The sequence below is a fragment of the Oncorhynchus keta genome, chromosome 15, assembly GCF_023373465.1.
Source record: "Oncorhynchus keta strain PuntledgeMale-10-30-2019 chromosome 15, Oket_V2, whole genome shotgun sequence".
NCBI lineage: Eukaryota > Metazoa > Chordata > Actinopteri > Salmoniformes > Salmonidae > Oncorhynchus > Oncorhynchus keta.
The window spans coordinates 15296047-15320268 of record NC_068435.1 but is presented as its reverse complement, the minus strand read 5'-3'; the positions used below and the strand labels follow the sequence as shown (position 1 = coordinate 15320268).

The 24222-nt window shown below is 42.0% G+C and overlaps 2 protein-coding genes and 1 long non-coding RNA gene across 23 annotated transcripts in view; 2 read left to right on the top strand and 1 right to left on the bottom strand.

Moving 5' to 3' along the window:
- LOC118400380 (uncharacterized) overlaps positions 1 to 1668 on the top strand; it is a 41040-nt gene extending 39372 nt beyond the window's left edge. The window contains exons 12-13 of the mRNA XM_035797191.2: positions 880 to 921; positions 1185 to 1668. Coding sequence (XP_035653084.2) covers positions 880 to 921; positions 1185 to 1286 — 144 coding nt within the window. The 3' untranslated portion in view covers positions 1287 to 1668. The remainder of the gene's footprint in view (positions 1 to 879; positions 922 to 1184) is intronic.
- A 431-nt stretch (positions 1669 to 2099) lies between these two features.
- LOC118400384 (nuclear receptor subfamily 2 group F member 6-like) lies at positions 2100 to 22776 on the bottom strand. 2 transcript variants are annotated; one of them, XM_035797199.2, is made up of 5 exons: positions 21947 to 22776; positions 20870 to 21650; positions 19421 to 19515; positions 13107 to 13685; positions 2100 to 4734 (listed from the first exon to the last, which is right to left on the bottom strand). In XM_035797199.2, exons 2-5 carry the CDS (start codon positions 21136 to 21138, stop codon positions 4460 to 4462), a joined length of 1218 nt encoding a protein of 405 aa, XP_035653092.1. In that variant the 5' UTR covers positions 21139 to 21650; positions 21947 to 22776; the 3' UTR covers positions 2100 to 4459. The 2 variants fall into 2 exon arrangements, with proteins under 2 accessions (XP_035653092.1, XP_035653093.1); XM_035797200.2 differs by having other exon boundaries at positions 13107 to 13682.
- Positions 13694 to 17958, top strand: LOC127907607 (uncharacterized). Of its 20 annotated transcripts, XR_008065134.1 has the most exons (6): positions 13694 to 14472; positions 14837 to 14892; positions 15313 to 15732; positions 15789 to 15900; positions 16041 to 16152; positions 16209 to 17958. It is a non-coding gene; the product is annotated as an uncharacterized LOC127907607 (long non-coding RNA). The 20 variants fall into 20 exon arrangements; XR_008065136.1 differs by lacking the exons at positions 16041 to 16152; positions 16209 to 17958 and having other exon boundaries at positions 13694 to 14276; positions 14417 to 14472; positions 14669 to 14920; positions 15313 to 16023; XR_008065125.1 differs by lacking the exons at positions 16041 to 16152; positions 16209 to 17958 and having other exon boundaries at positions 13694 to 14332; positions 14417 to 14472; positions 14669 to 14920; positions 15313 to 16023.
- Positions 22777 to 24222: the final 1446 nt, after the last annotated feature.

Below are 24222 nucleotides of genomic sequence, written 5' to 3'. Positions count from 1 at the left end.
GAGAGTTATCCTTTATATCTTAGGGAGTAGCTGATGAATAACCCCCCTTTGAGCAGTAATGTCTTTGAGAGTTATCATTTATATCTTAGGGAGTAGCTGATGAATAACCCCCCCTTTGAGCAGTAATGTTTGAGAGTTATCCTTTATATCTTAGGGAGTAGCTGATGAATAACCTCCCTTTGAGCAGTAATGTCTTTGAGAGTTATCCTTTATATCTTAGGGAGTAGCTGATGAATAACTCCCCTTTGAGCAGTAATGTCTTTGAGAGTTATCCTTTATATCTTAGGCAGTGGCTGATGAATAACCCCCCTTTGAGCAGTAATGTCTTTGAGAGTTATCCTTTATATCTTAGGGAGTAGCTGATGAATAACCCCCCTTTGAGCAGTAATGTCTTTGAGAGTTATCCTTTATATCTTAGGGAGTGGCTGATGAATAACCCCCCTTTGAGCAGTAATGTCTTTGAGAGTTATCCTTTATATCTTAGGGAGTAGCTGATGAATAACCCCCCTTTGAGCAGTAATGTCTTTGAGAGTTATCATTTATATCTTAGGGAGTAGCTGATGAATAACCCCCCCTTTGAGCAGTAATGTTTGAGAGTTATCCTTTATATCTTAGGGAGTAGCTGATGAATAACCTCCCTTTGAGCAGTAATGTCTTTGAGAGTTATCCTTTATATCTTAGGGAGTAGCTGATGAATAACTCCCCTTTGAGCAGTAATGTCTTTGAGAGTTATCCTTTATATCTTAGGAAGTGGCTGATGAATAACCCCCCTTTGAGCAGTAATGTCTTTGAGAGTTATCCTTTATATCTTAGGGAGTAGCTGATGAATAACCCCCCTTTGAGCAGTAATGTGTTTGAGAGTTATCCTTTATATCTTAGGCAGTGGCTGATGAATACAACCTTCTGAAGGTCCTGAAGCGGGTGAGTTATAATCGCTCAAGTTACTGTTCATCAATAATTCATCTCTATATGTCTCCTTTCTCCATTTCTTTTAGGAACAATTATTTAATTTTTGGGAGATATTAACTTTATAATATGTCATTTATAAATATATTATCATTGAATATATTATATAATGTGTATTATGTAATGATATTATTCACTGACTGTATCTTGACCAATTGATATATCATTGTAAAATGTCTGATATCTAAGGTCTGTAGTTTGTTATTTCTCTTCTACAGACAGCAGACTATCAAGCCAAGAAGCAGCGAAGCAAAGACCTGAGACAGAACCTATTCCACATCAAGCGCCTAGTGAAGAACTATGACAATGGCCTTTGTTGAAGCAGCCTGCTGTACCATCCACAACTACTCCATACAGCAGACGACATGGTACCAGACACCAACACATGCTCTCATGGGATATTGTTTGATGGTGAACTTTGACGGATGCCGTTTCACACAGGTTCAAAAGGCAACAGTTGAATGGTTCTTTCTCGGAAAATGACTTACAATAAGTAGATGAGGAGGTTGAAACAACCACATTGAACATGTATGTATGTAACCTTTGACTTGAGGTGAAGGTTTGTGGTAAGGGCATGATTGAGACATTTTCCTGATTCATTCTGTTACATTTGTACTATGGATTCTTATGCTTTGTAAGAGATGCAATATTCCTGTGTCATTTGTCTGTTTTGTTGTTTTATAAATGTTGTACTGATCTGTTCTTGTCTCTTTTGTCTGCTCTGTGTAACATTACAAAAGTATGTTTTCACCGATTACTAACTACAAAAAAGTGTGCATTCTAATATTCTATCTTTAATGTATTTAATGAAGAATAACAACTTACACATTTTATAATGAAATATACAATTATTGTAGAATATTATGTCTTGCAATGTGATCATGCAGTACATTAATTCCAGACATTTCTTTAAAATGTTTACAGAGAGTGATGCAAATTCAACAGGTTTGTTGATCAATTAGTCTTCCCATAGTTTATACATTGTTTTCAGACAATAAATGTAATGCATTGTATTACATATCTTAAGGGTGTACTTTACAGTAGTAATTTCTGAGTACAAAAATATTGCCCAGATCTAACTGACATTCTTATGGATGTAACTGACTAGGGAAAGAAACCACAGACTCACCATGTCATTTTGGCCTTTTAATAATGCTTTCATACACAAACAATTCCAAATCTAAAGAACTCAGCAACAACAGTAAAATATAGTAAAACATTAATAATAGTACATGTATCTTTTGTCATTTTTCTGGGTGATATGGTGGTTGAGTGAGTCAGTGGGTGAGGATATGCCACATCTTTTTGAAAGGCATGAGGTAATTCCTAGTCACCGATAGGCTATTGGACCTATTCTCAGTCTCTCACAGGTAGTGTGATGTTTTGGGATCGTAGCCTCCAAGCGCAGTCCCATTGCCATACAGCCGTGACAATAAAGTCCCATGTTACCTAAGTACTTGTACAGTTAGCTCCTAGGATGCATTGCTTTTTGTGTTGGGAACAGAATTGGCTCAGGAGTAGCCTCTTGTTCTGCACCAGTGTCATCTTCACTGCCATGGAGACACGTCTTTTTTAACACATCTCAAGGGATGGTAGAGGTATTTTTACATGAAATATTAAGGTTTTTAAAAAAGAACCTGTGAACTCATCATTAAAAAAAAGAACTTTACTCTCCAATCCCATTTGGTAGAGATGAAACACCTCTTAAAACGTTTAACAGAGCAAAAACAACATTGTGACATGCAGCAAGACAACATGGCCTCTAAAAATTATACCATCAACACCATTTAAGCCTTTGGTTCCCTACATTTACAATATGTACACTTCGTATAGCTTGTAAAATAGGTTTTGATGTGATTTATTTTTAAAGTACCAACAGCATTTGCTCTTTGTTTTCAGTATGGTCATAGGTCATAGGTGAACCATTTGGCCACAACCTTTTTGATTACATACTTTTTTGTTTCAACAATCAGCCTGTCACTCATATTAGCTGCATTCGTCATCTGTTGTAGTTAAAATATCCGTCCGTATTGAAAAAACAGTGTTGATTGGAAAGAACATGTCCAGATGAATGATCTACTCTTACTGCAGTGTCCTAATTCATACTGAATATTGAAAAAGAAGTCATTGAAAAGAAGGCGGTTTGTGGTGAACAACAATGACAGAGAGTTTGCCTTATGAAGAAATCAATCGTTAGCATTCTGTTGTCTTGTGCGGTATCAATCCATATTCATTTAACTGTGGCTTTTTAAAAGTTGCCCAATGCAACAATTAAGATCCCTATGAGTGATACATGGAAACAGTCACTGAGTCCATCTGTAAGTCTCTCCACTTCATCTGCCTGGCTGATCTACTAGTTCAAATATCAAATCTATAACCTCTTCAAGGACAATGATGTTTTTGGTGAAATTTCTGTGGACGATAAAGATTTTGGTGTAATATCTTGTTCCAGTTTCATTTCAACCCTTAGCACCTCCCCGTTTCCTCCTATCAACTTTGTGTTCACATATCTGAAGGGATAGGAGTGAGACATATGGTGGAGGACCCTCTAAGTTAGGTGAAGGCCCTTCAGTGAGAGGCTTGTTTGTAGTCGGTCTATCGACATGTCTGTAGAAAGTTGTCGCAGTGACATCATGGGCATTCTATTGTCGTCCGACATCAAATTTGTCATTGTCGACAACGTCTTAACTCTTAGCAAATTTGTATTAATTATTACAGGAAAATAAACTCAACAAGATTATTATTTACAAGCTAATTGAAAGCTAGCTAGCTAATTACAGAAAATAGCTTATGGTTGTGAGCATGACGAAATAAAAGCAGGGCATTCAACCAAAGAATTTGAGAACTTGTGCACTGCACTGTCTTGTTGCTGTCTCAGTCAGGTAACCATGACAACGGATTCTGCGACAGGGTCAACGTTGAACTTTAATGCGTCTCCGACAAGGAAACCAACACCCGCAGCAAGAGGTCTATAAACCCGAGTATAAATTAAATGATGTTTTGACCAGAGACACTTGTCGCGTTCTATTTGTCTATAGACATGTTGTTAGACCAAGTATAAACCAGCCTTAAGGATCAGAATGGAACAGACTAATAGCTCCATAATACTGGTTTTCTACCAGAATTCCAATATCTGATGTAGACGTTGACAGTCATTGCACTGAAGGCAATGAGATGTGGAAAATGAGACAAGGTTCCAGTGACCTCTATTGGCAGGACAGTAATGTCTGTATGTAAGGTGTCACTATGGCATGCGGATGGCATGGCTGACTCAGGTCGCCATAACGGGGCACAGCAGGTGTGCTGGCACCAGTGTGCTGGCAATAGACCCAGCTGGCACTAGGCTGGTATGGAGAGCTCAGTTCATGGAGACAGTACAGTATGTATGATGTCCAGCTGGCGCTAGCATAGGATCACACAGATGGATCATGATGATTCAGAGGAACCTGCGGTCCTTGTCGTCACTGCCCAGAAGGAGACCTAATTTTGGGGGTTACTGACCAGGGACGTAGGGCCAGCTGATGGAGCTTCCGGAGAGCTGCATGTCACGGATGAGCGTCTCAATGGGTGTCTTGCCCACCAGACGCATGAAGAAGAGCTGGGAGATGAGGTTGGCGGGCACGGCACGGAGGGCGGGCAGGCGGAGGAGCAAGCGGCCGAAGCGCTGCGGCTGACCTGGGTACTGCATCCGCTCGTATTCTGTCAGAGCCACCTGGGCCTTTTCCTGCAGAGACTCCACGTGGACCGGGTCTGTCAGCCCACACGCATCTGAGAGGGAAGGAGGGAATGACAGAGACTTGAGGTGAGTAGAGTGGGAGGGAGGAGTACTTAACTGAGGCGGGAACCTACATACAGAAATCTGTTTGGCACCAACAAATTTTAAAAACTCTGACCAAAAACTAAAAAAAGGTCAGGTTGTACCTCCTCTGTTCTCCTGTTTTCTACACATTGTTTCATCTGTATGTTTTGTTGATGTAGTCTTGATTTAGGCCATTTGAAGCAAAATAATGCACACAACTGTTGACATGTCAAAATTTTACACTCTTTGGGTAAGAGTGCAGTGCAGACCTTTCAATTACAATATCCACTACAACACATTTTGGCCTGTGATTATATTCTGCACTTGTACTGTCATGCCAGGAGAGGGCGCCACTCTCCTCAAATCGACCAGTACACCTGTGTTCAAGTTTTGTCATTTAACCAGCAGACGCTTTGGTATCCTTAGATAACACCAAGAGAAACACTGAGTGAACAAAACAGTAGGATAATAATATTGAGTTGCACCCCATTTTGTCCTCAGAACAGCCTCAATTCATTTGGGCATGGACTACCGGGTGTCTTAAGCTTTCCGCAGGGATGCTGGCCCCTCCGATGCTTCCCACAATTGTGTCAAGTTGGCTGGATGTCCTTTGGGTGGTAGACCATTTTTGATACAGTGTGAAAAGCCCAGCAGCGGTGGGCCTGGAACCTACTACCATACCCCGTTTAAAGGCACTTCCATCTTTTGTCTAGTCCATTTACCCTCTGAATGACACACACACACAATCCATGTCTCAATTGTCTCAAGGCTTGAAAATCATTATTTAACCTGTCTCCTCCCCTTCATCTACACTGATTGAAGTGGATTTAACAAGTGACATCAATAAGGGATCATAGCTTTCACCTGGATTCACCTGGTTAGTCTATGTCATGGAAAGAGCAGGTGTTCCTAATGTTTTGTACACTCAGTGTATGTTTTCCCATTAGAAATGTTAGTCTCAGCATGTTAGTAAAAAAATAAGAAAAGTATTGATGTAGGGTTGCAAAGCTAAAGTAAATTTAACAAACTTTGGTAATTAACAGGTAATCTATGGTATACTTGAATAACTGTTACAAAAATTAATACTATATATGAATACATTTTGTATGTGTCAATTTTGTCCACGAGTTTCTAGTGGATAGACCAAATGGTTCAAGAGAAAATAGCCAAATTAAATGAAGAAAAATAAATCAACAATGACATTATTTTTCAATTAACTGCAATAACGTTTCACAACCGTTTTCACAACTGGTACCAGTTTGGTAGCCGTGCAGACGTGACCCACGAGACTCACAGCGCAGGGAGAGCTGTGACCAAACTGGTCTGGAAAGGAGGCCGTTTAGGAATTCAATATTAGCTATTGTAATATATTAGCACACTGAGGCAGGGATGAGGGTAGAAGAACAATCTTTATGGGTCATGGGTCAAGTGCAAGTACAGATGATCACATGTACTAACTAGTAATAGCGCCACCCTCAGCCATTCCAGGTACGCACATTTTCTTTACTCAAGGAGAGCTATGTAAGGATCGCCGTTGCTGTCTCATGCTTTTTTCAACAGGTTCTTCACAGCCTGAACTGCTGTCTCAGCTTGGCCGTTTGACTGTGGACATGTAGGCTTCGACGTGACATGTTTGAAATCCCTGTTGGTAGAGAACCTTTCTTGACTCACCAACTGTCTTCCATTGTCGGAGCACAACATGTTCGGCAACCCATGCTGTGCGAAGATCGACTTTAGTGCTGTAATGATGTGTTTACTTGTTGTCCCACTGAGCTGGGAGATTCTGGGAATTTTGAGTAGTTATCCACAAATAGTAGATATTCTGTGTCGCTGTAATGGCAGAGGTCCACTGCAACTTTGGCCCAGCTCTCTCTGGGACTGGATGAGACATGAGTGGCTCTCTTGGTTGTTGTTTCTGTGTGATTTGCAGACTGCACATTTTGTTACAACATCTTCAATCTGTTTAGGCATGCCTGGCCAGAACATCCTTACTAGTTTCTTACATTTGATGACTCCCATGTGTGCTTCAGGAACTTCTTTTATTTTCTGAGGAACAACAGGTTTTGAACTTCTGAACAGCAGTCCATCTGAGTATGTCAAATTCCCTCTGAAGGTCCAGTAGTGCTGTATTTTCTTTGCAACTTTCCCCCTCTTGTCTGGCCATCCTTTTTTAAACTGTTTCTGTGACCAGTCTTAACTCTTCATCTTCTGCTGTTGCTGTTTTGAATTGCTGCAGTTTCTCTTCTGAAACAGGAAGTTGATGAGCGATGTAGTTAACATCCAGCTCACCATACAGCAATTTCTTTATCTGTTCCTTCAGGTATGCTCGTCTCAGTGCATCTCCTTTCCTGGTTTGTCTGAATACCTCCCAAACGGCATATTGAACGTGCAGAGTCGGGAGCTCTCTTCATCCAGTTGGATTTGCCAGAATCCTTGGTTTGCATCAACTACTGAAAGTACCTTGGCGATAGGCATTTCAGCAACTACCTTGTCAATGGTACGTAAAGGATAATGTTCTCTCTTGAAGGTTTTGTTTAGATCCTGTGTGTTCATGCATACCCATACTGTTTACCCATTCAGTAGGCTCAGTTTTCCTGACGACGACATCCATGTTTTCCACGCGGTTCTGTGCTACAGGTACTTTTCCGGATGAGTTAACCAACCACTGGTGTAACTTCTGCGTCTATTTGTATGTGATGAACTCCTGGAACACATCCAGGCCTTGTGAATAAATCTTCATATTCAAAATGTCCGTCTCTGTCCTTTGTTCAAGCTTGAATATTCTCTGCATTAAGCCCATTTGCAGACAAGCTGATCTTCCAAGTATTGCAGGTGCATCTTGTTCTATCACTTGAAATTCCAGTTCAAACACTTTCTCTTTGTATTGACATTTGAGTGTATTCTTGCTTTTGTCTCCATCTGGTGGCCAGAATATGTCACTAGCTTGCAGTTGGATTTTTGCATGGAATCGCCCTTCACTTTCAGCGTTTTCAAGTCTCTCACAGACAGACGTTACACTCAGCTCCTGTATCCAGCTTAACAGTAAGCTTATGGTTGTTTATTTACAGTGTTTCTGTTCACTGCTCTTTCTCAGTATTTTTCTCATTGATATTCACTAGCTGAGCAACAAATTGTACTTCACTCTGTTTCACTTCAATTGTCCCAATGAACATGTCCTAATTTCATGCTGTCATCTCCCTGTAAATCCAGTGAAGGCTCCGGTTTTCTGTCTGTGTGCATGAGGAGCACATTTTGGCGTAATGGATTTTTTTGGTGATTTGCTTCGCATATCTGACCTTATGCTGGACCCTTTTTTTGGTTCATATTTGTACCGTCAACGTGAGCATTGTCCATGCAACCTCTCTTTATCTCGGAACCTTTTTCCAATTCGGTGTTTTCTTTTGCTCATGCACGTTAAGAACGGGCACCTCGACTTCGTCATGATGTATTTTCAGTTGGTTCACTTCACTAGCCTGGCAAGTAATCTGCCTCGCACTTGGCCATTTGTGATTCCACACACAATTCTGTCCCGTATCAGTGACTCGGCAAATTGTTGAATTTTTTATTTTTTTAGATGAGTCAGTAAGCATCAATTGACTCAGTTTGTCTTTGCACTCTCGTGAAAAACATATGCCTCAGGTACGTCAGATTTGTTCTTGGTTCACAGTACTTTCGGAAAAGCGCTTTTAATACATCTACATCATCTTCAAAATCAAAAGTATTGTAATGAAACAGGCAGGGAGCAGGTCTCGAACCCTCAACCTTCTAGCCCGAAGTTACGACTCTTACTCTTATAGGAACGCGCTCACTGGCCAAGCACACGCACTGTCGTGGATGCAAGGCCCGATCACTTCTGACACCAATGTAATGAAACAGCTGTTGCAGGTCTTGAACCCATGACCTTCTAGCCCGAAGTCCAGTGCACTATCAACTGTGCCCCAAAAGCATGCTCAGGCGGCAGAGTCGATATCCACACTTATAAACCCAGGGTCATTACAGTATTGAATACCTTGATTGCATCATCTCTGGCTACGTGCAGGAATGTGGCACATTTCACTATTTCGGCTTTCTCTGAGATGCCACTGGTGATTATATAAAGGTTGAATTAAAGGCTGGATCCACACGCTCCAATTTTCAGGTAGATTTCCCTCTAGGTTCAGAGTAGTTAGTGGTCTCATGTGTTCCATGTTTCAGAATGTTAAGCTTTCCTTTTAACACCACTGAGTCAGGGATGATCTTTATCAGAGGTCATGAGTCAAGTGTAAGTACAGATGAGCAAATCAAATCAAAGTTTATTTGTCACGTGCATCGAAAACAACCTTACAGTGAAATGCTTACTTACAGGCTCTAACCAATGGTGCAAGAGGTTTAGGTAAAGAAATTAAACAGTAAAAAGACATTTGAAAAAAGAGTAGCAAGGCTTTATACAGACACCTGTTAGTCAGGCTTATTGAGGTAGTATGTACATGTAGGTATCGTTAAAGTGACTATGCATATATATATGATGGTGGGACACAATGCAGATACCCCGGTTAGCCAATGTGCGGGAGCACTGGTTGGTTGGGCCAATTGAGGTAGTATGTACATGAATGTATAGTTAAAGTGACTATGCATATAAGATAAACGGAGAGTAGCAGCAGCGTAAAAGAGGGGTTGGGGGGGCAGACAATGCAAATAGTCCGGGTAACCATTTGGTTACCTGTTCAGGAGTCTTATGGCTTGGGTGTAAAAACTGTTGAGAAGCCTTTTTGTCCTAGACTTGGCACTCCGGTACCGCTTGCCATGCGGTAGTAGAGAGAACAGTCTATGACTGGGGTGGCTGGGGTCTTTGATAATTTGTAGGGCCTTCCTCTGACATCGCCTGGTATAGATGTCCTGGATGGCAGGCAGCTTTGCCCCAGTGATGTACTGGGCCGTACACACTACCTTCTGAAGTGCCTTGTGGTCGGAGGCTCAGCAATTGCCGTACCAGGCAGTGATGCAACTGGTCAGGATGCTCTCGATGTTGCAGCTGTAGAACCTTTTGAGGATCTCAGGATCCATGCCAAATCTTTTTAGTTTCCTGAGGGGGAATAGGCTTTGTCGTGCCCTCTTCACGACTGTCTTGGTGTGTTTGGACCAATCTAGTTTGTTGTTGATATGGACACCAAGGAATTTGAAGCTCTCAACCTGCTCCACTACAGCCCTGTCGATGAGAATGGGGATGTGCTCGGTGCTCCTTTTCCTGTAGTCCACAAACATCTCCTTAGTCTTGGTTACTTTGAGGGATAGGTTGTTATTCTGGCACCACCCGGCCAGGTCTCTGACCTCCTCCCTATAGGCTGTCTCGTCGTTGTCGGTGATCAGGCCTACCACTGTTGTGTCGTCAGCAAACTTAATGATGGTGTTGGAGTCGTGCCTGGCCATGCAGTCGTGGGTGAAAAGGGAGTACAGGAGGGGGAGCTCCAGTGTTGAGGATCAGCTTGGCAGATGTGTTGCTACCTACCCTCACCACCTGGGGACGGCCCGTCAGGAAGTCCAGGATACAGTTGCAGAGGGAGGTGTTTAGTCCCAGGTTCCTTAGCTTGGTGATGAGCTTTGAGGACACTATGGTGTTGAACGCTGACCTGTCAATGAATAGCATTCTCACATAAGTGTTCTTTTTGTCCAGGTGGGAAAGGGCAGTGTGGAGTGCAATAGAGATTGCATCATCTGTGGATCTGTTTGGGTGGTTTGCACATTGGAGTGGGTCTAGGGTTTCTGGGATAATGGTGTTGATGTGAGCCATTACCAGCCTTTCAAAAAACTTCATGGCTACGGACGTGAGTGCTACGGGTCTGTAGTCATTTAGGCAGGTTGCCTTTGGGTTCTTGGGCACAGGGACTATGGTGGTCTGCTTGAAGCATGTACTAATTAGTAACAGCGCCACCCTCCGACACCGCATGTTTTTTAATTGAACCTTTTATTTAACTAAGCGTGTCATTGTAAATTCTTATTTACAATGACAGTCTACCCCGGCCAAACCCGGACACACTGGGTCAATTGTGCGCCGCCTTATGGGACTTCAAATCATGGCCGGTTGTGATACAGCCTGGAATCCAACCAGTGTCTGTAGTGACGCCTCAAGCACTGAGATGCAGTGCCTTAGACCACTGCGCCACTCAGGAGCCACATGTATATACATGACAGCTCCGAAGTTGTGCATCGGGTTTAATTGGTTCTCTTGATTGAGACCTCTCTCCTTGTTTGGATTTGAAAGTTATTTATTTTGGGTAAGATTGTACATACATTTTTAAATACAAAACATACACATACAAACGACAATATACAGACCCACACAAACCTCAGCTACATCACACCTGCCCAGACCCACATCTCCAGCTCCCACATCACTCTCCGCCACATGGCCTCAAACTGCACCATTTTGTTTCTCTCAGTCTCCCATGCACTTTTAACATTTAGTTAATAAAGCATTTGACCTTTCCATTGTGTTAAAGATGGAGGATTGGTTTATTTCCAGTTTAAGTATACATTTTTTCAAGAGGAGAAATGTATGGTCCAACCCATCTGGTACCTCACTGAACCCTCATAACGCCATGTCTTGAAATATGCAGACAGACGGATTAAATGTACATTTACATTGTAATACTTCTGACAGCCAACTTTCCAATAGTTGATATATTTTTCTGAGATTGTCTGTTGGATAGGCTCTCTGTAAGGCTTTGTATATCTTACCTATCATATGAGTAAAATATCTCAGTTGGTCCGTCCAAAATTGCTTTTGAATTCTGCCGTTGAAATAAATGTATTTCATATTACCAAGTCATTTACGGTTTCTATGCCGTTAGTTTTCATGGATTTAAGTCCAACGATTTTAATGGAAAGGAGTTTGGGCGTGTGTGTGGCTGTACATGTGGGTGTTTGACTGAGAAAGACACAGAGGCGAGACAACCAGTAAAAACCACAGCCCCCTTAATTATCAACGCTTTGTACCGACAACATCAGAGAGGAATTTACTGTTTACTGTGTAATATACTGTTAGCCAGACTACCAGTTTGGCGCCAAAACATTTACAACAAAGAGATATAGACATAAGTCAAATAAGTGTGTACAAATATATATAAAGGATATGTCATTCTGAAATCCTCATATTAAACACCAATGGTATTTATAAAGTTGATGGTTTATATTTAGGATAATGTTTTACCACTCTGTCAATCAACTATTTTTGTTATTCTATTTTGTATTATTTATTATTTGATTATGTTATACATTGGACATGCGAAAAGGCCACACAGAGGGCCAGAAATCATTGCAGACAATAATCTGAATTACCCAAAAGGCCACTCATTGTCATCTGATAATATTACAAAGAACTTTGAGCTTCCAGTAATATACCCTCCCCTTGCAACCCTATATGCAAGTCAAACGTCCCATCATGCAAATTAAATGTTTGAATATCTAAGTATGCACAGTAGCCAAAAGTCTCAACATGTAGTCGGCTGAAAAGTCAGGAATGTAGTCGGCTGAAAAGTCAGGAATGTAGTCGGCTGAAAAGTCAGGAATGTAGTCGGCTGAAAAGTCAGGAATGTAGTAGGCTGAAAAGTCAGGAATGTAGTCGGCTGAAAAGTCAGGAATGTAGTAGGCTGAAAAGTCAGGAATGTAGTAGGCTGAAAAGTCAGGAATGTAGTAGGCTGAAAAGTCAGGAATGTAGTAGGCTGAAAAGTCAGGAATGTAGTAGGCTGAAAAGTCAGGAATGTAGTAGGCTGAAAAGTCAGGAATGGAGGCTGAAAAGTCAGGAATGTAGTAGGCTGAAAAGTCAGGAATGTAGTAGGCTGAAAAGTCAGGAATGTAGTAGGCTGAAAAGTCAGGAATGTAGTAGGCTGAAAAGTCAGGAATGTAGTAGGCTGAAAAGTCAGGAATGTAGTAGGCTGAAAAGTCAGGAATGGAGGCTGAAAAGTCAGGAATGTAGGCTGAAAAGTCAGGAATGTAGTAGGCTGAAAAGTCAGGAATGTAGTAGGCTGAAAAGTCAGGAATGTAGTAGGCTGAAAAGTCAGGAATGTAGTAGGCTGAAAAGTCAGGAATGTAGTAGGCTGAAAAGTCAGGAATGTAGTAGGCTGAAAAGTCAGGAATGTAGTAGGCTGAAAAGTCAGGAATGTAGTAGGCTGAAAAGTCAGGAATGTAGTAGGCTGAAAAGTCAGGAATGGAGGCTGAAAAGTCAGGAATGTAGGCTGAAAAGTCAGGAATGTAGTAGGCTGAAAAGTCAGGAATGCATGTTGTAAAGTCTCAACGTGTCCCAAAAAAAATCTAAAACTAAATTCTCAATCCACATAGTGAGAATAAATAAAAAAAGATAACTCACCTGGTGAGAAGAGGACGATGGCCTTGAGGCAGCTGTACTCGGCCGAGTCCACCTGGAGCCGGGTCAACTTGTCCACCTGGTTCTGGAACACCCTCACCTGGTCCATGAAGGACACCACTCGCTCAGCTGACATGGGCGAGGAGTGGAAGCCTGCCGCGGCCAGCAGTGGGGCCATGTGGAGGGGCAGGGCGGACTGGGCTGCATTCAGAATGAACAACTCGCTCCAACTCAACCTGAGCAGAGCCACCTGCTCTGACACGGGTAGCTCTGGGAAGTAGGGGATGTTCCTGGCCCACTCGATGGTGCTGAAGAGCAGTCTGGCTGCCAGCTCACAGATGTTGTCGATGCCCATAACGGCCCCACCTGCGCCGGTGGCCTGACCCTGTTGGTTGTACTGGTGGCCGTAGCGGCTGCTGGGGTAGGGCTCGGCACGCAGCAGCTGGGAGATGAGCTCCGACACGGGCTGCCCGCCGTTGTTGTTGTAAAACTCTGCCACTCCGACGCCGCTACCACCACCTACTGGGGTGCCCGTGGGGCTGAGGCTGGAGTGTGACGGGGGGATACGTCCGCGCTGAACTGCTGGGGTGGGGATGGAGGCACAAAGGGGGAGGGGTATGGGTTGGGGTTGGAGTTAAGAAGATATGGGGAGGACGGAAGTGATTAGGATTTGGGGTGAAAAGTAGGGGGGCAGGGGGGAGAAGTTGAAAATGAGTCAGGCATGCTCTCTCGCAGTAGGAGGTCTGGCAGATTATCAACAGACGGTCTTGACCAGATTAACACCATATAATTCCAGATTAAAGTGGCCACCATGGGGCACAGACAGATACCTAAACAACAATGGGCGAAACAGAGGACTAGCATTATTTGATAATTCTCCAAGTGAATGTTAACTCGAGGAATAAAACAAAGACAGCAGAATTCTACATTAAAATATATTTTCCTCAAAGATGAATATTCCTCAGGAGGTGTTCATCTTTTACTATGCAAATATTTGTATTACCAAAAGTGGGATAAAAGATTACTCTGGCCTTTGTCTTCATATTTATTGCTCTTAGAAAGAAAATGAATTAATTTCCCCTCATTGTGAGGATGAGAGGGTGGCTGTATCTAATACTGCTATGATGCTTCCAGCCATAGTTAAGGTATTAAATGCTTCCAGCCATAGTTAAGGTATTTAATGCTTCCAGCCATAGTTAAGGTATTAAATGCTTCCAGCCATAGTTAAGGTATTTAATGCTTCCAGCCATAGTTAAGGTATTAAATGCTTCCAGCCATAGTTAAGGTATTTAATGCTTCCAGCCATAGTTAAGGTATTAAATGCTTCCAGCCATAGTTAAGGTATTAAATGCTTCCAGCCATAGTTAAGGTATTTAATGCTTCCAGTCATAGTTCATCTATTAAATGCTTCCAGCAATAGTTAAGGTATTAAATGCTTCCAGCCATAGTTCATCTATTAAATGCTTCCAGCCATAGTTAAGGTATTAAATGCTTCCAGCAATAGTTAAGGTTTTAAATGCTTCCAGCAATAGTTAAGGTTTTAAATGCTTCCAGCCATAGTTAAGGTATTAAATGCTTCCAGCCATAGTTCATCTATTTAATGCTTCCAGCCATAGTTAAGGTATTTAATGCTTCCAGCCATAGTTAAGGTATTTAATGCTTCCAGCCATAGTTAAGGTATTAAATGCTTCCAGCCATAGTTAAGGTATTTAATGCTTCCAGCCATAGTTAAGGTATTAAATGCTTCCAGCCATAGTTAAGGTATTAAATGCTTCCAGCCATAGTTAAGGTATTAAATGCTTCCAGCCATAGTTAAGGTATTAAATGCTTCCAGCCATAGTTAAGGTATTAAATGCTTCCAGCCATAGTTCATCTATTTAATGCTTCCAGCCATAGTTAATCTATTTAATGCTTCCAGCCATAGTTAAGGTATTAAATGCTTCGAGTCATAGTTAAGGTAGTAAATGCTTCCAGCCATAGCTCATCTATTAAATGCTTCCAGCCATAGTTAAGGTATTTAATGCTTCCAGCCATAGTTAAGATATTTAATGCTTCCAGCCATAGTTAATCTATTTAATGCTTCCAGCCATAGTTAAGGTATTAAATGCTTCCAGCCATAGTTAAGGTATTTAATGCTTCCAGCCATAGTTCATCTATTTAATGCTTCCAGCCATAGTTAAGGTATTTAATGCTTCCAGCCATAGTTAAGGTATTAAATGCTTCCAGCCATAGTTCATCTATTTAATGCTTCCAGCCATAGTTAAGGTATTTAATGCTTCCAGCCATAGTTAAGGTATTTAATGCTTCCAGCCATAGTTAAGGTATTTAATGCTTCCAGCCATAGTTAAGGTATTTAATGCTTCCAGCCATAGTTAAGGTATTTAATGCTTCCAGCCATAGTTAAGGTATTAAATGCTTCCAGCCATAGTTCATCTATTTAATGCTTCCAGCCATAGTTAAGGTATTAAATGCTTCCAGCCATAGTTAAGGTATTTAATGCTTCCAGCCATAGTTAAGGTATTAAATGCTTCCAGCCATAGTTAAGGTATTAAATGCTTCCAGCCATAGTTCATCTATTTAATGCTTCCAGCCATAGTTCATCTATTTAATGCTTCCAGCCATAGTTAAGGTATTAAATGCTTCCAGCCATAGTTAAGGTATTTAATGCTTCCAGCCATAGTTAAGGTATTTAATGCTTCCAGCCATAGTTAAGGTATTTAATGCTTCCAGCCATAGTTAAGGTAGTAAATGCTTCCAGCCATAGTTAAGGTATTAAATGCTTCCAGCCATAGTTAAGGTATTAAATGCTTCCAGCCATAGTTAATCTATTAAATGCTTCCAGCCATAGTTAATCTATTTAATGCTTCCAGCCATAGTTAAGGTATTTAATGCTTCCAGCCATAGTTCATCTATTAAATGCTTCCAGACATAGCTAAGGTATTAAATGCTTCCAGCCATAGTTCATCTATTTAATGCTTCCAGCCATAGTTCATCTATTAAATGCTTCCAGCCATAGTTAAGGTAGTAAATGCTTCCAGCCATAGTTAAGGTATTAAATGCTTCCAGCCATAGTTCATCTGTTTAATGCTTCCAGCAATAGTTAAGGTAGTAAATGCTTCCAGCCATAGTTAAGGTATTTGATATTTCCAACTATACAGTTGAAGTCAGAAGTTTACATACACTTAGGTTGGAGTCATTTAAAACTTGTTTTTCAACCACTCCACAACTTTCTTGTTAACAAACTATAGTTTTGGCAAGTCGGTTAGGACATCTACTTTGTGCATGGTAAGTAATTTTTCCAACAATTGTTTACAGACAGATTATTTCACTTATAATTCACTATCACAATTCTAGTGGGTCAGAAGTTTACATACACTAAGTTGACTGTGCCTTTAAACAGATTGGAAATATGCAGAAAATGATGTCATGGCTTTAGTAGCTTCTGATGGGCTAATTGACATCATTTGAGTCAATCGGAGGTGTACCTGTGGATGTATTTCAAGGCCTACCTTCAAACTCAGTGCCTCTTTGCTTGACATCATGGGAAAATCAAAATAAATCAGCCAAGACCTCAGAAAATAAATTGTAGACCTCCACAAGTCTGGTTCATCCTTGGGAGCAATTTCCAAATGCCTGAAGGTACCACGTTCATCTGTACAAACAATAGTACGCAAGTACAAACACCATGGAACGACGCAGCCGTCAAACCGCTCAGGAAGGAGACGTCTTCTGTCTCATAGAGATGAACGTACTTTGGTGTGAAAAGTGCAAATCAATCCCAGAACAACAGCAAAGGACCTTGTGAAGTTGCTGGAGGAAACGGGTACAAAAGTATCTACATCCACAGTAAAATGAGTCCTATATCGACATAACCTGAAAGGCCGCTCAGCAAGGAAGACGCCACTGCTCCAAAAACGCCATAAAAAAGCCAGACTATGGTTTGCAACTGTACATGGGGACAAAGATCATACTTTTTGGAGAAATGTCCTCTGGTCTGATGAAACAAAATAGAACTGTTTGGCCATAGTGACCATTGTTATGTTTGGAGGAAAAAGGGGGAGGCTTGCAAGCCGAAGAACACCATCCCATCTGTGAAGGGCAGGGGTGGCAGCATCATGTTGTGGGGGTGCTTTGCTGCAGGATGGACTGGTGCACTTCCCAAAAGGAAGGAAAATTAAGTCAAGGTATTGGAGTGGCCAACACAAAGCCCTGACCTCAATCCCATAGAAAATGTGTGGGCAGAACTGAAAAAGCGTGTGTGAGCAAGGAGGCCTACAAACCTGACTCAATTACACCAGCTCTGCCAGGAGGAATGGGACAAAATTCACCCAACTTATTGTGGGAAGCTTGTGGAAGGCTACCCAAAACGTTTGACCCGAGTTAAACAATTTAAATTATTTGTCCCCTGTCCACCTGGCTGTGCTGCTGCTCCAGTTTCAACTGTTCTGCCTGCAGCTATGGAACACTGACCTTTTCACCGGACGTGCTACCTGTCCCAGACCTGCTGTTTTCAACTCTCTAGAGACAGCAGGAGCTCTTAATGATCGGCTATGAAAAGCCAACTGACATTTACTCCTGAGGTGCTGACTTGCTGCACCCTCGACAACTACTGTGATTATTATTATTTGACCATGATGGTCATTTATGAACATTTGAACATCTTGGCCATGTTCTATTATAATCTCCACGGCACAGCCAGAAGAGGACTGGCCACCCCTCATAGCCTGGTTCCTCTCTAGGTTTCTTCCTAGGTTTTGGCCTTTCTAGGGAGTTTTTCCTAGACACCGTGCTTCTACACCTGCATTGCTTACTGTTTGGGGTTTTAGGCTGGGTTTCTGTACAGCACTTTGAGATATCAGCTATATAAATACATTTGATTTGATTTGAAAGGCAATGCTACCAAACACTAATTGAGTGTATGTAAACGTCTGACCCACTGGGAATGTGATTAAATAAATAAAAGCTGAAATAAATCATTCTCTACTATTATTCTGACATTTTTTACATGGATTAAATGTCAGGAGTTTTGAAACAGTGAGTTTAAATGTATTTGGCTAAGGTGTATGTAAACTTCCGACTTTGACTGTAGTTGACGTATTAAAGCCATTGGGTGAGTAATTTGACCTTGAAAGGGAGAGAGTCATCAATATTAGACTGAAGAGGCAGCATTCAGAGTTCCTCTAGTTTTCTGCAACCACCCAAATAAGTCATTGTGGGCTATACTCATTGTGGAACTTCGGGCTACAGCCTCTTTATCATACAATAATGCCTCACATCAATGGCATAGGGATATTATATTCTACTTAGGGCTTCAATAGGCTTACAGTGTAAGATGACATGGTAACCAGGATATTTATACTCAAAGGCCTATGGAAAAACAACTAACCAACCACTGCATATTACAGTCCTTCATCACCTGGGACTTCAGACTACAGTTGAGGTATAGACAGAGATGTGTGTGAAAGACTGGTGCACAGGGCCGCAGGTGGCTTGTTCCTTGTATCCTAGTCGCTCATGCAGGCACTAGATTAGATGACAAAGGACATGGAGCCTGCATGGATGGCAAGCCATGATACGGCCAGTGTAGTTGTATGTGACAACACTATGGGTCAATGTAATGTTAAAAAAATGACAATTTTAAAACAATCGTTTTTTTAGAACATACATTTGGCTACGGATACAGTCTATTGACTGGAGTTCATGTCTTTGAACATCCATGTCAAAATAACCTGATATTCTGCATAGAATACATACATTTATAGATAAAGGAAGGTCCTACTGCATGTGAAGAGGATAAGTATATAGATAAAGGAAGGTCCTACTGCATGTGAAGAGGATAAGTATATAGATAAAGGAAGGTCCTACTGCATGTGAAGAGGATAAGTATATAGATAAAGGAAGGTCCTACTGCATGTGAAGAGGATAAGTATATAGCTAAAGGAAGGTCCTACTGCATGTGAAGAGGATAAGTATATAGATAAAGGAAGGTCCTTCTGTATGTGGACAGGATAAGTATATAGCTAAAGGAAGGTCCTACTGTATGTGAAGAGGATAAGTATATAGCTAAAGGAAGGTCCTACTGCATGTGAAGAGGATAAGTATATAGCTAAAGGAAGGTCCTACTGTATGTGGACAGGATAAGTATATAGCTAAAAGAAGGTCCTACTGTATGTGGACAGGATAAGTATATAGCTAAAAGAAGGTCCTACTGTATCTGGACAGGATAAATATATAGCTAAAGGAAGGTCCTACTGCATGTGGACAGGATAAGTATATAGCTAAAAGAAGGTCCTACTGTATGTGGACAGGATAAGTACCTTCTTTGCGCATGCCAACACGAAAGCACTTTTCAAGGCGGCAGTACTGGCACTGGTTGCGGTGATGTTGGTCGATCTGGCACTCTCGATTCGACCTGAAATATAGATCATAACATGTTTTGCCAATCCACACAGCAATGATAATGACATTTAGCTTTGCTGACACTTGGTACAGCTACAAACTCTTGGCAAAATCTATAGTAGTGTATGTGTACTGCTATCACTTGGAGAAAGGTCACCTTAATATGATAGAAAACATTTGCAGGCAGTTGTGAGTTACCAGACTGCATGGTTGCATAACGTATCTAGAGGGTAGATGTAGAAAGTTGAAGCATAAAACATGATGCGAGACAAAATAAGCTTCTATTTAAATATATTATAGGTATCTGCTGGTTTACAGAATCAGATTATATAAGTGTGTGGCCCGATCACTGTCTTTCCTTAGATGATCCATGGCATTAATATTGTATCATGCTCATGGATTTTTTTAATATGGGCAGAGGGGCTGATGTAGGGATGACTAGACCACAGTGGGGAAACTCAATTATCTCACTTTGTGGATAGTTTTGTACAAGAAAACGTATGCATTTGTATGACATCTTCTTGGACATGGAGGAAACAATGTAAATCAATAAATATCACACTGCAATACAATACAAAATATCACAATACAGAGTTGAACAATACAATGAAATACAATAGAGGTGTCTGTTCAACAGCATATTGTTTTTGACTAATAATATTGACAATCAAGATGTCTGCCAGTAAGCAATGATGGAGTGTCATACTATTATTAAGTCAGCTATTCTCTTCAGATACCTTTTGATATTGTGAAAGGCACACAGTTAAAGAACAAATCCACTCAAAAACGATGGTTTTTGGTTTTAAAAAATGCACTGTTAATACAGTCACAAAATGTTTTGCAGTCAAGTTGTCAAGATACTGGATTTGAAGAAGCAAAGTGTCACCGGCCACATCATGGTGATGATGCACAATGCATTATATGACACTTTGCTTCTTGAAAGTCCAGCATCTTGAAAACATGACTGTTGACATGCAAAACTTTTGGGGACTGTATCAACAGTGGACTAATTAAAGAAATACAGAGATGTTTTTTTGTGTGTATTTTTCCTTTAAGTGAGTGATGAGTCACATCCAGTAAACACACTGCTGTGGGATTGTAACAGCTCTGCACAGAGTCAACTATGTATTAATGCATGACTCACTCTAGCTATTTGCATCCATTTGCCTGTACAGATGGGATATTGATAACAGACAAACTAAGGAATCAGAAATAAAGGCTATTCATAAAAATGACCCAGACGGGTGTTACAGTTTGGTGGAGGAAGAGGTGAATTCCAACGTTACAGTGTAAATAGCTTATTATAATTATCCATCAATTTTGAGAATCCATCACATCATCATCACAATTATCCCATTGAGTCTCACCTGCAGGTATAGTTGAGGTTGCGGCGGATGCTCCTCTTGAAGAAGCTCTTGCAGCCCTCGCAGGTGAACACACCATAGTGCTTCCCACTGGACTTGTCCCCACACACCACACAGTCCACCACACACGCCTTGTCCTCGTCCCCGACCTCCATGTCGCTGCCCCCGGCCTGGGGCGAACCGTCCTCCTCCTCTCCCCTCAGATAGCCCTTCTCCCCCAGCCCGTTGGTGCCCCCGTTGGGGTCTCCCCAGCCCCCACTCACCATGGCCATTGCTTGGTTAGCAGACCACAGAAGGAATGAGAGACAGCCAACAATTTTGTTTGCTGCTGTCTAAACTTTTTGATTTCCTTTGTGAACTCTCCGTTCAGAGTTCAAGATTTGGATTTTCTCTGCCTTTTCATAAAATATTATCTTTTGGCTTTTTGGTCCTCAAAGTGGGTCAGAAACTAAATAGTCAAAGGTAGAAAATTACCCACACCCTCTTTTAATGTAGAGTATAAATGGGTGTAAAAATTGTATGGTGTAGAATGTTTGTACCAAAAAACCCACTAGAGCTGTTTTGTCTCCTCCCCTTCCACTATGACCTGGAAATTGTTTCGCTTTTCACTCTAGAAACTTTTGTTTTTCCCCATGCCAAGTTTTCTTCTTTCTCCTTATTGAATTATTCACTCTTTTTGTGTTTTTTGTTATGTATTTATTTGGCCCCAAATCCTTCGCCGGCTGTCTTTTAGAGGAGCTTGCTGTTCAGTCGAATGGTTTACACTTCAGCCAAGACACAGAACCTTTCACAGGAAACAATTAATCAAACACACATTTTCAAAAAGAGACCAAAACACAACCCATTCACTCGCACTTTGCACATGATTACAGAGGGAAATCCTCTCTCGATTCTCTCTAGCAACAATAATGGCTGAAAAAGGACCGCGCTAGCCCTGGAGCGGTGGCCACCCCTCGTAAAACTGTCATGCAGTTTACCTTCATTATAGTGTATGTGAAGTCCTGCTGCCTTTCTGCAATATCTTACTTATATCCTGGCATTAGAGAGAAATAATACAAAAGCCTTGTATTGTATGCTTACCGTTGCAAGTATATTCATATAATATGTCAACGTCTTCTTTTAGCTAGATCACCCTTACAGCCATGGAGAGGGAGGGCACAGACAGAGTGAGGCAAGAGACAGATTTTCCAGCAATCCTCTGAGCACCACCAACATTCTGGTTGACAAAACGAGCCCTTCCAGGTCACCACTAGCAAAACAACTTGATGTTTCACAGCACACTGTATGGCTATATCCTCAAGGCACACAAAGAACTACTATCAAGTCTTAGCCGTGGCTACGGTCTACCCCCTCTGTTTTACAAAATCAACCAGTCTTTCTGGCTCTCTTTAAAATGGTCTTCAACTCAAGGAAGTGCCCTCTCTTCCTTGTTTGTTGTTCCAGAGGGAGGCAAGAGACAGGCTGTAGCAATATCCTCTGTGGTAGTGGCTAGACCAGTCTCTGTTTCAGTCCCTCCAAAAATAGACTGCACAGATTAGGTTAGAAATCCTAAAAGCGTCCTTTCCACCCTTCAGAAGTCAGAGAAACTGCTTTCTAAGCATCCGTGTTAGCCTCTCCCTCCAGTCTTTTGTCAGTGCTTGCCCACCGAGCACTAACGACTTGCGGCCTAGCCCTGTGCTCCGACCGTGTGGGTGCTTCCCGTGGCTGAGGCAGGCGAGGGGGAAGGGATGTGGCTTTCTCTCCTCAGAGTCCACAAAATTGAATTGAGATTTAAAAAGAAGACTAGGCTCTTGACAGATTGGCTTTTGTAAGGCACCACACAGACCGTCCTCTCTCTCTGTGTCTATGGGTTTCTCCCTCCGTTTTCCTCAGCCTGTGTGTGTGTGTGTGAGCTAGCAGAGCAAGAGAGAGAGAGGGAGGGAGTGTGCAGGGAGGGGGATGGGGGCATGTGTGTGCTCAGGGATTTGACACTGCTATTCAAGCCCTGTGGTTGCTATGGCACCAGCTGCCTTATATGGACATTGAAGTCAAAGAGCAAAGAGTGGGCTGTGGGGCTTATCACACACAGAGAAAAAGAATGTGGAGGTTCGCTCTCCTCGGAGAGAGGCATGACCCCAAGGCCTGACTCTAAGCACACGGCCAGAGCTACCCCCGACCATGGCAAACAACTCAAAGCCCTCCAGGAAATACACAAGACATGGTTCTGTCTCAGCTCCCAACACATTGGGTGGGCTTTCTATGGCAAATTGTCAAGTTACTTGTTTATTTACTCTGTTCCTACAGACAAGTTATGCAATAGACTACTTGAAATTGTAACATTTCACACCTGAATCCCTCCTATAATGTCAATAACAAAGCACAGATTACTCTACAACCTTTGACCTCAGTAATATGAAGTAGGCCTACACATGTTTTCTCGGTGTAATGCATTAACCCTGCAAATCATAGCCTGCACTTTGATCTTATCTCCTGGCCAATGAATAGACAGCTTAAGACCCACCTCAATGTGCTAAAAGAAAACGCCACGTTTTGGTCATCACCATTTCACAAAGGTCCTCTATCCCCTTTCTTTGTGGAGCACATGGTGATTCATGTCCGAGGTTAACCCCAAAGGTCACACAGACTTACTCACCCTTGCCTCGCTGAGCCCAGGGTCATCATAGATCAGGGTTCCCCAACTGGAGCCCGTAATTACGTTCCAGGACCCCGACCATTCACTCAAGAAACAAATCGGCCTGCGTCTGAATCTAGTTGATGATGCCTGTCCTAAACTGTTAGTCTTTGTGGGTCTGCTTCTCCAGGATGGTCTAGTTGATGATGCCTGTCCTAAACTGTTAGTCTTTGTGGGTCTGCCTCTCCGGGATGGTCTAGTAGATGATGCCTGTCCTAAACTGTTCATCTTTGTGGGTCTGCCTCTCCAGGATGGTCTAGTAGATGATGCCTGTCCTAAACTGTTAGTCTTTGTGGGTCTGCCTCTCCGGGATGGTCTAGTTGATGATGCCTGTCCTAAACTGTTAGTCTTTGTGGGTCTGCCTCTCCAGGATGGTCTAGTAGATGATGCCTGTCCTAAACTGTTCATCTTTGTGGGTCTGCCTCTCCAGGATGGTCTAGTAGATGATGCCTGTCCTAAACTGTTAGTCTTTGTGGGTCTGCCTCTCCGGGATGGTCTAGTTGATGATGCCTGTCCTAAACTGTTAGTCTTTGTGGGTCTGCCTCTCCGGGATGGTCTAGTTGATGATGCCTGTCCTAAACTGTTAGTCTTTGTGGGTCTGCCTCTCCGGGATGGTCTAGTTGATGATGCCTGTCCTAAACTGTTAGTCTTTGTGGGTCTGCCTCTCCGGGATGGTCTAGTAGAT

Bases quoted from the DNA above. Each gene is read 5' to 3' on its own strand.
- LOC118400384 (XM_035797199.2), bottom strand. From the start codon at position 21,138: ATGGCCATGGTGAGTGGGGGCTGGGGAGACCCCAACGGGGGCACCAAC. The intron at 19,516-20,869 runs GTGAGACTCAAT...TCTATATTTCAG, and splicing joins AACCTCAACTATACCTGCAG to GTCGAATCGAGAGTGCCAGA. The intron at 13,686-19,420 runs GTACTTATCCTG...TCCCCACCCCAG, and splicing joins TGTTGGCATGCGCAAAGAAG to CAGTTCAGCGCGGACGTATC.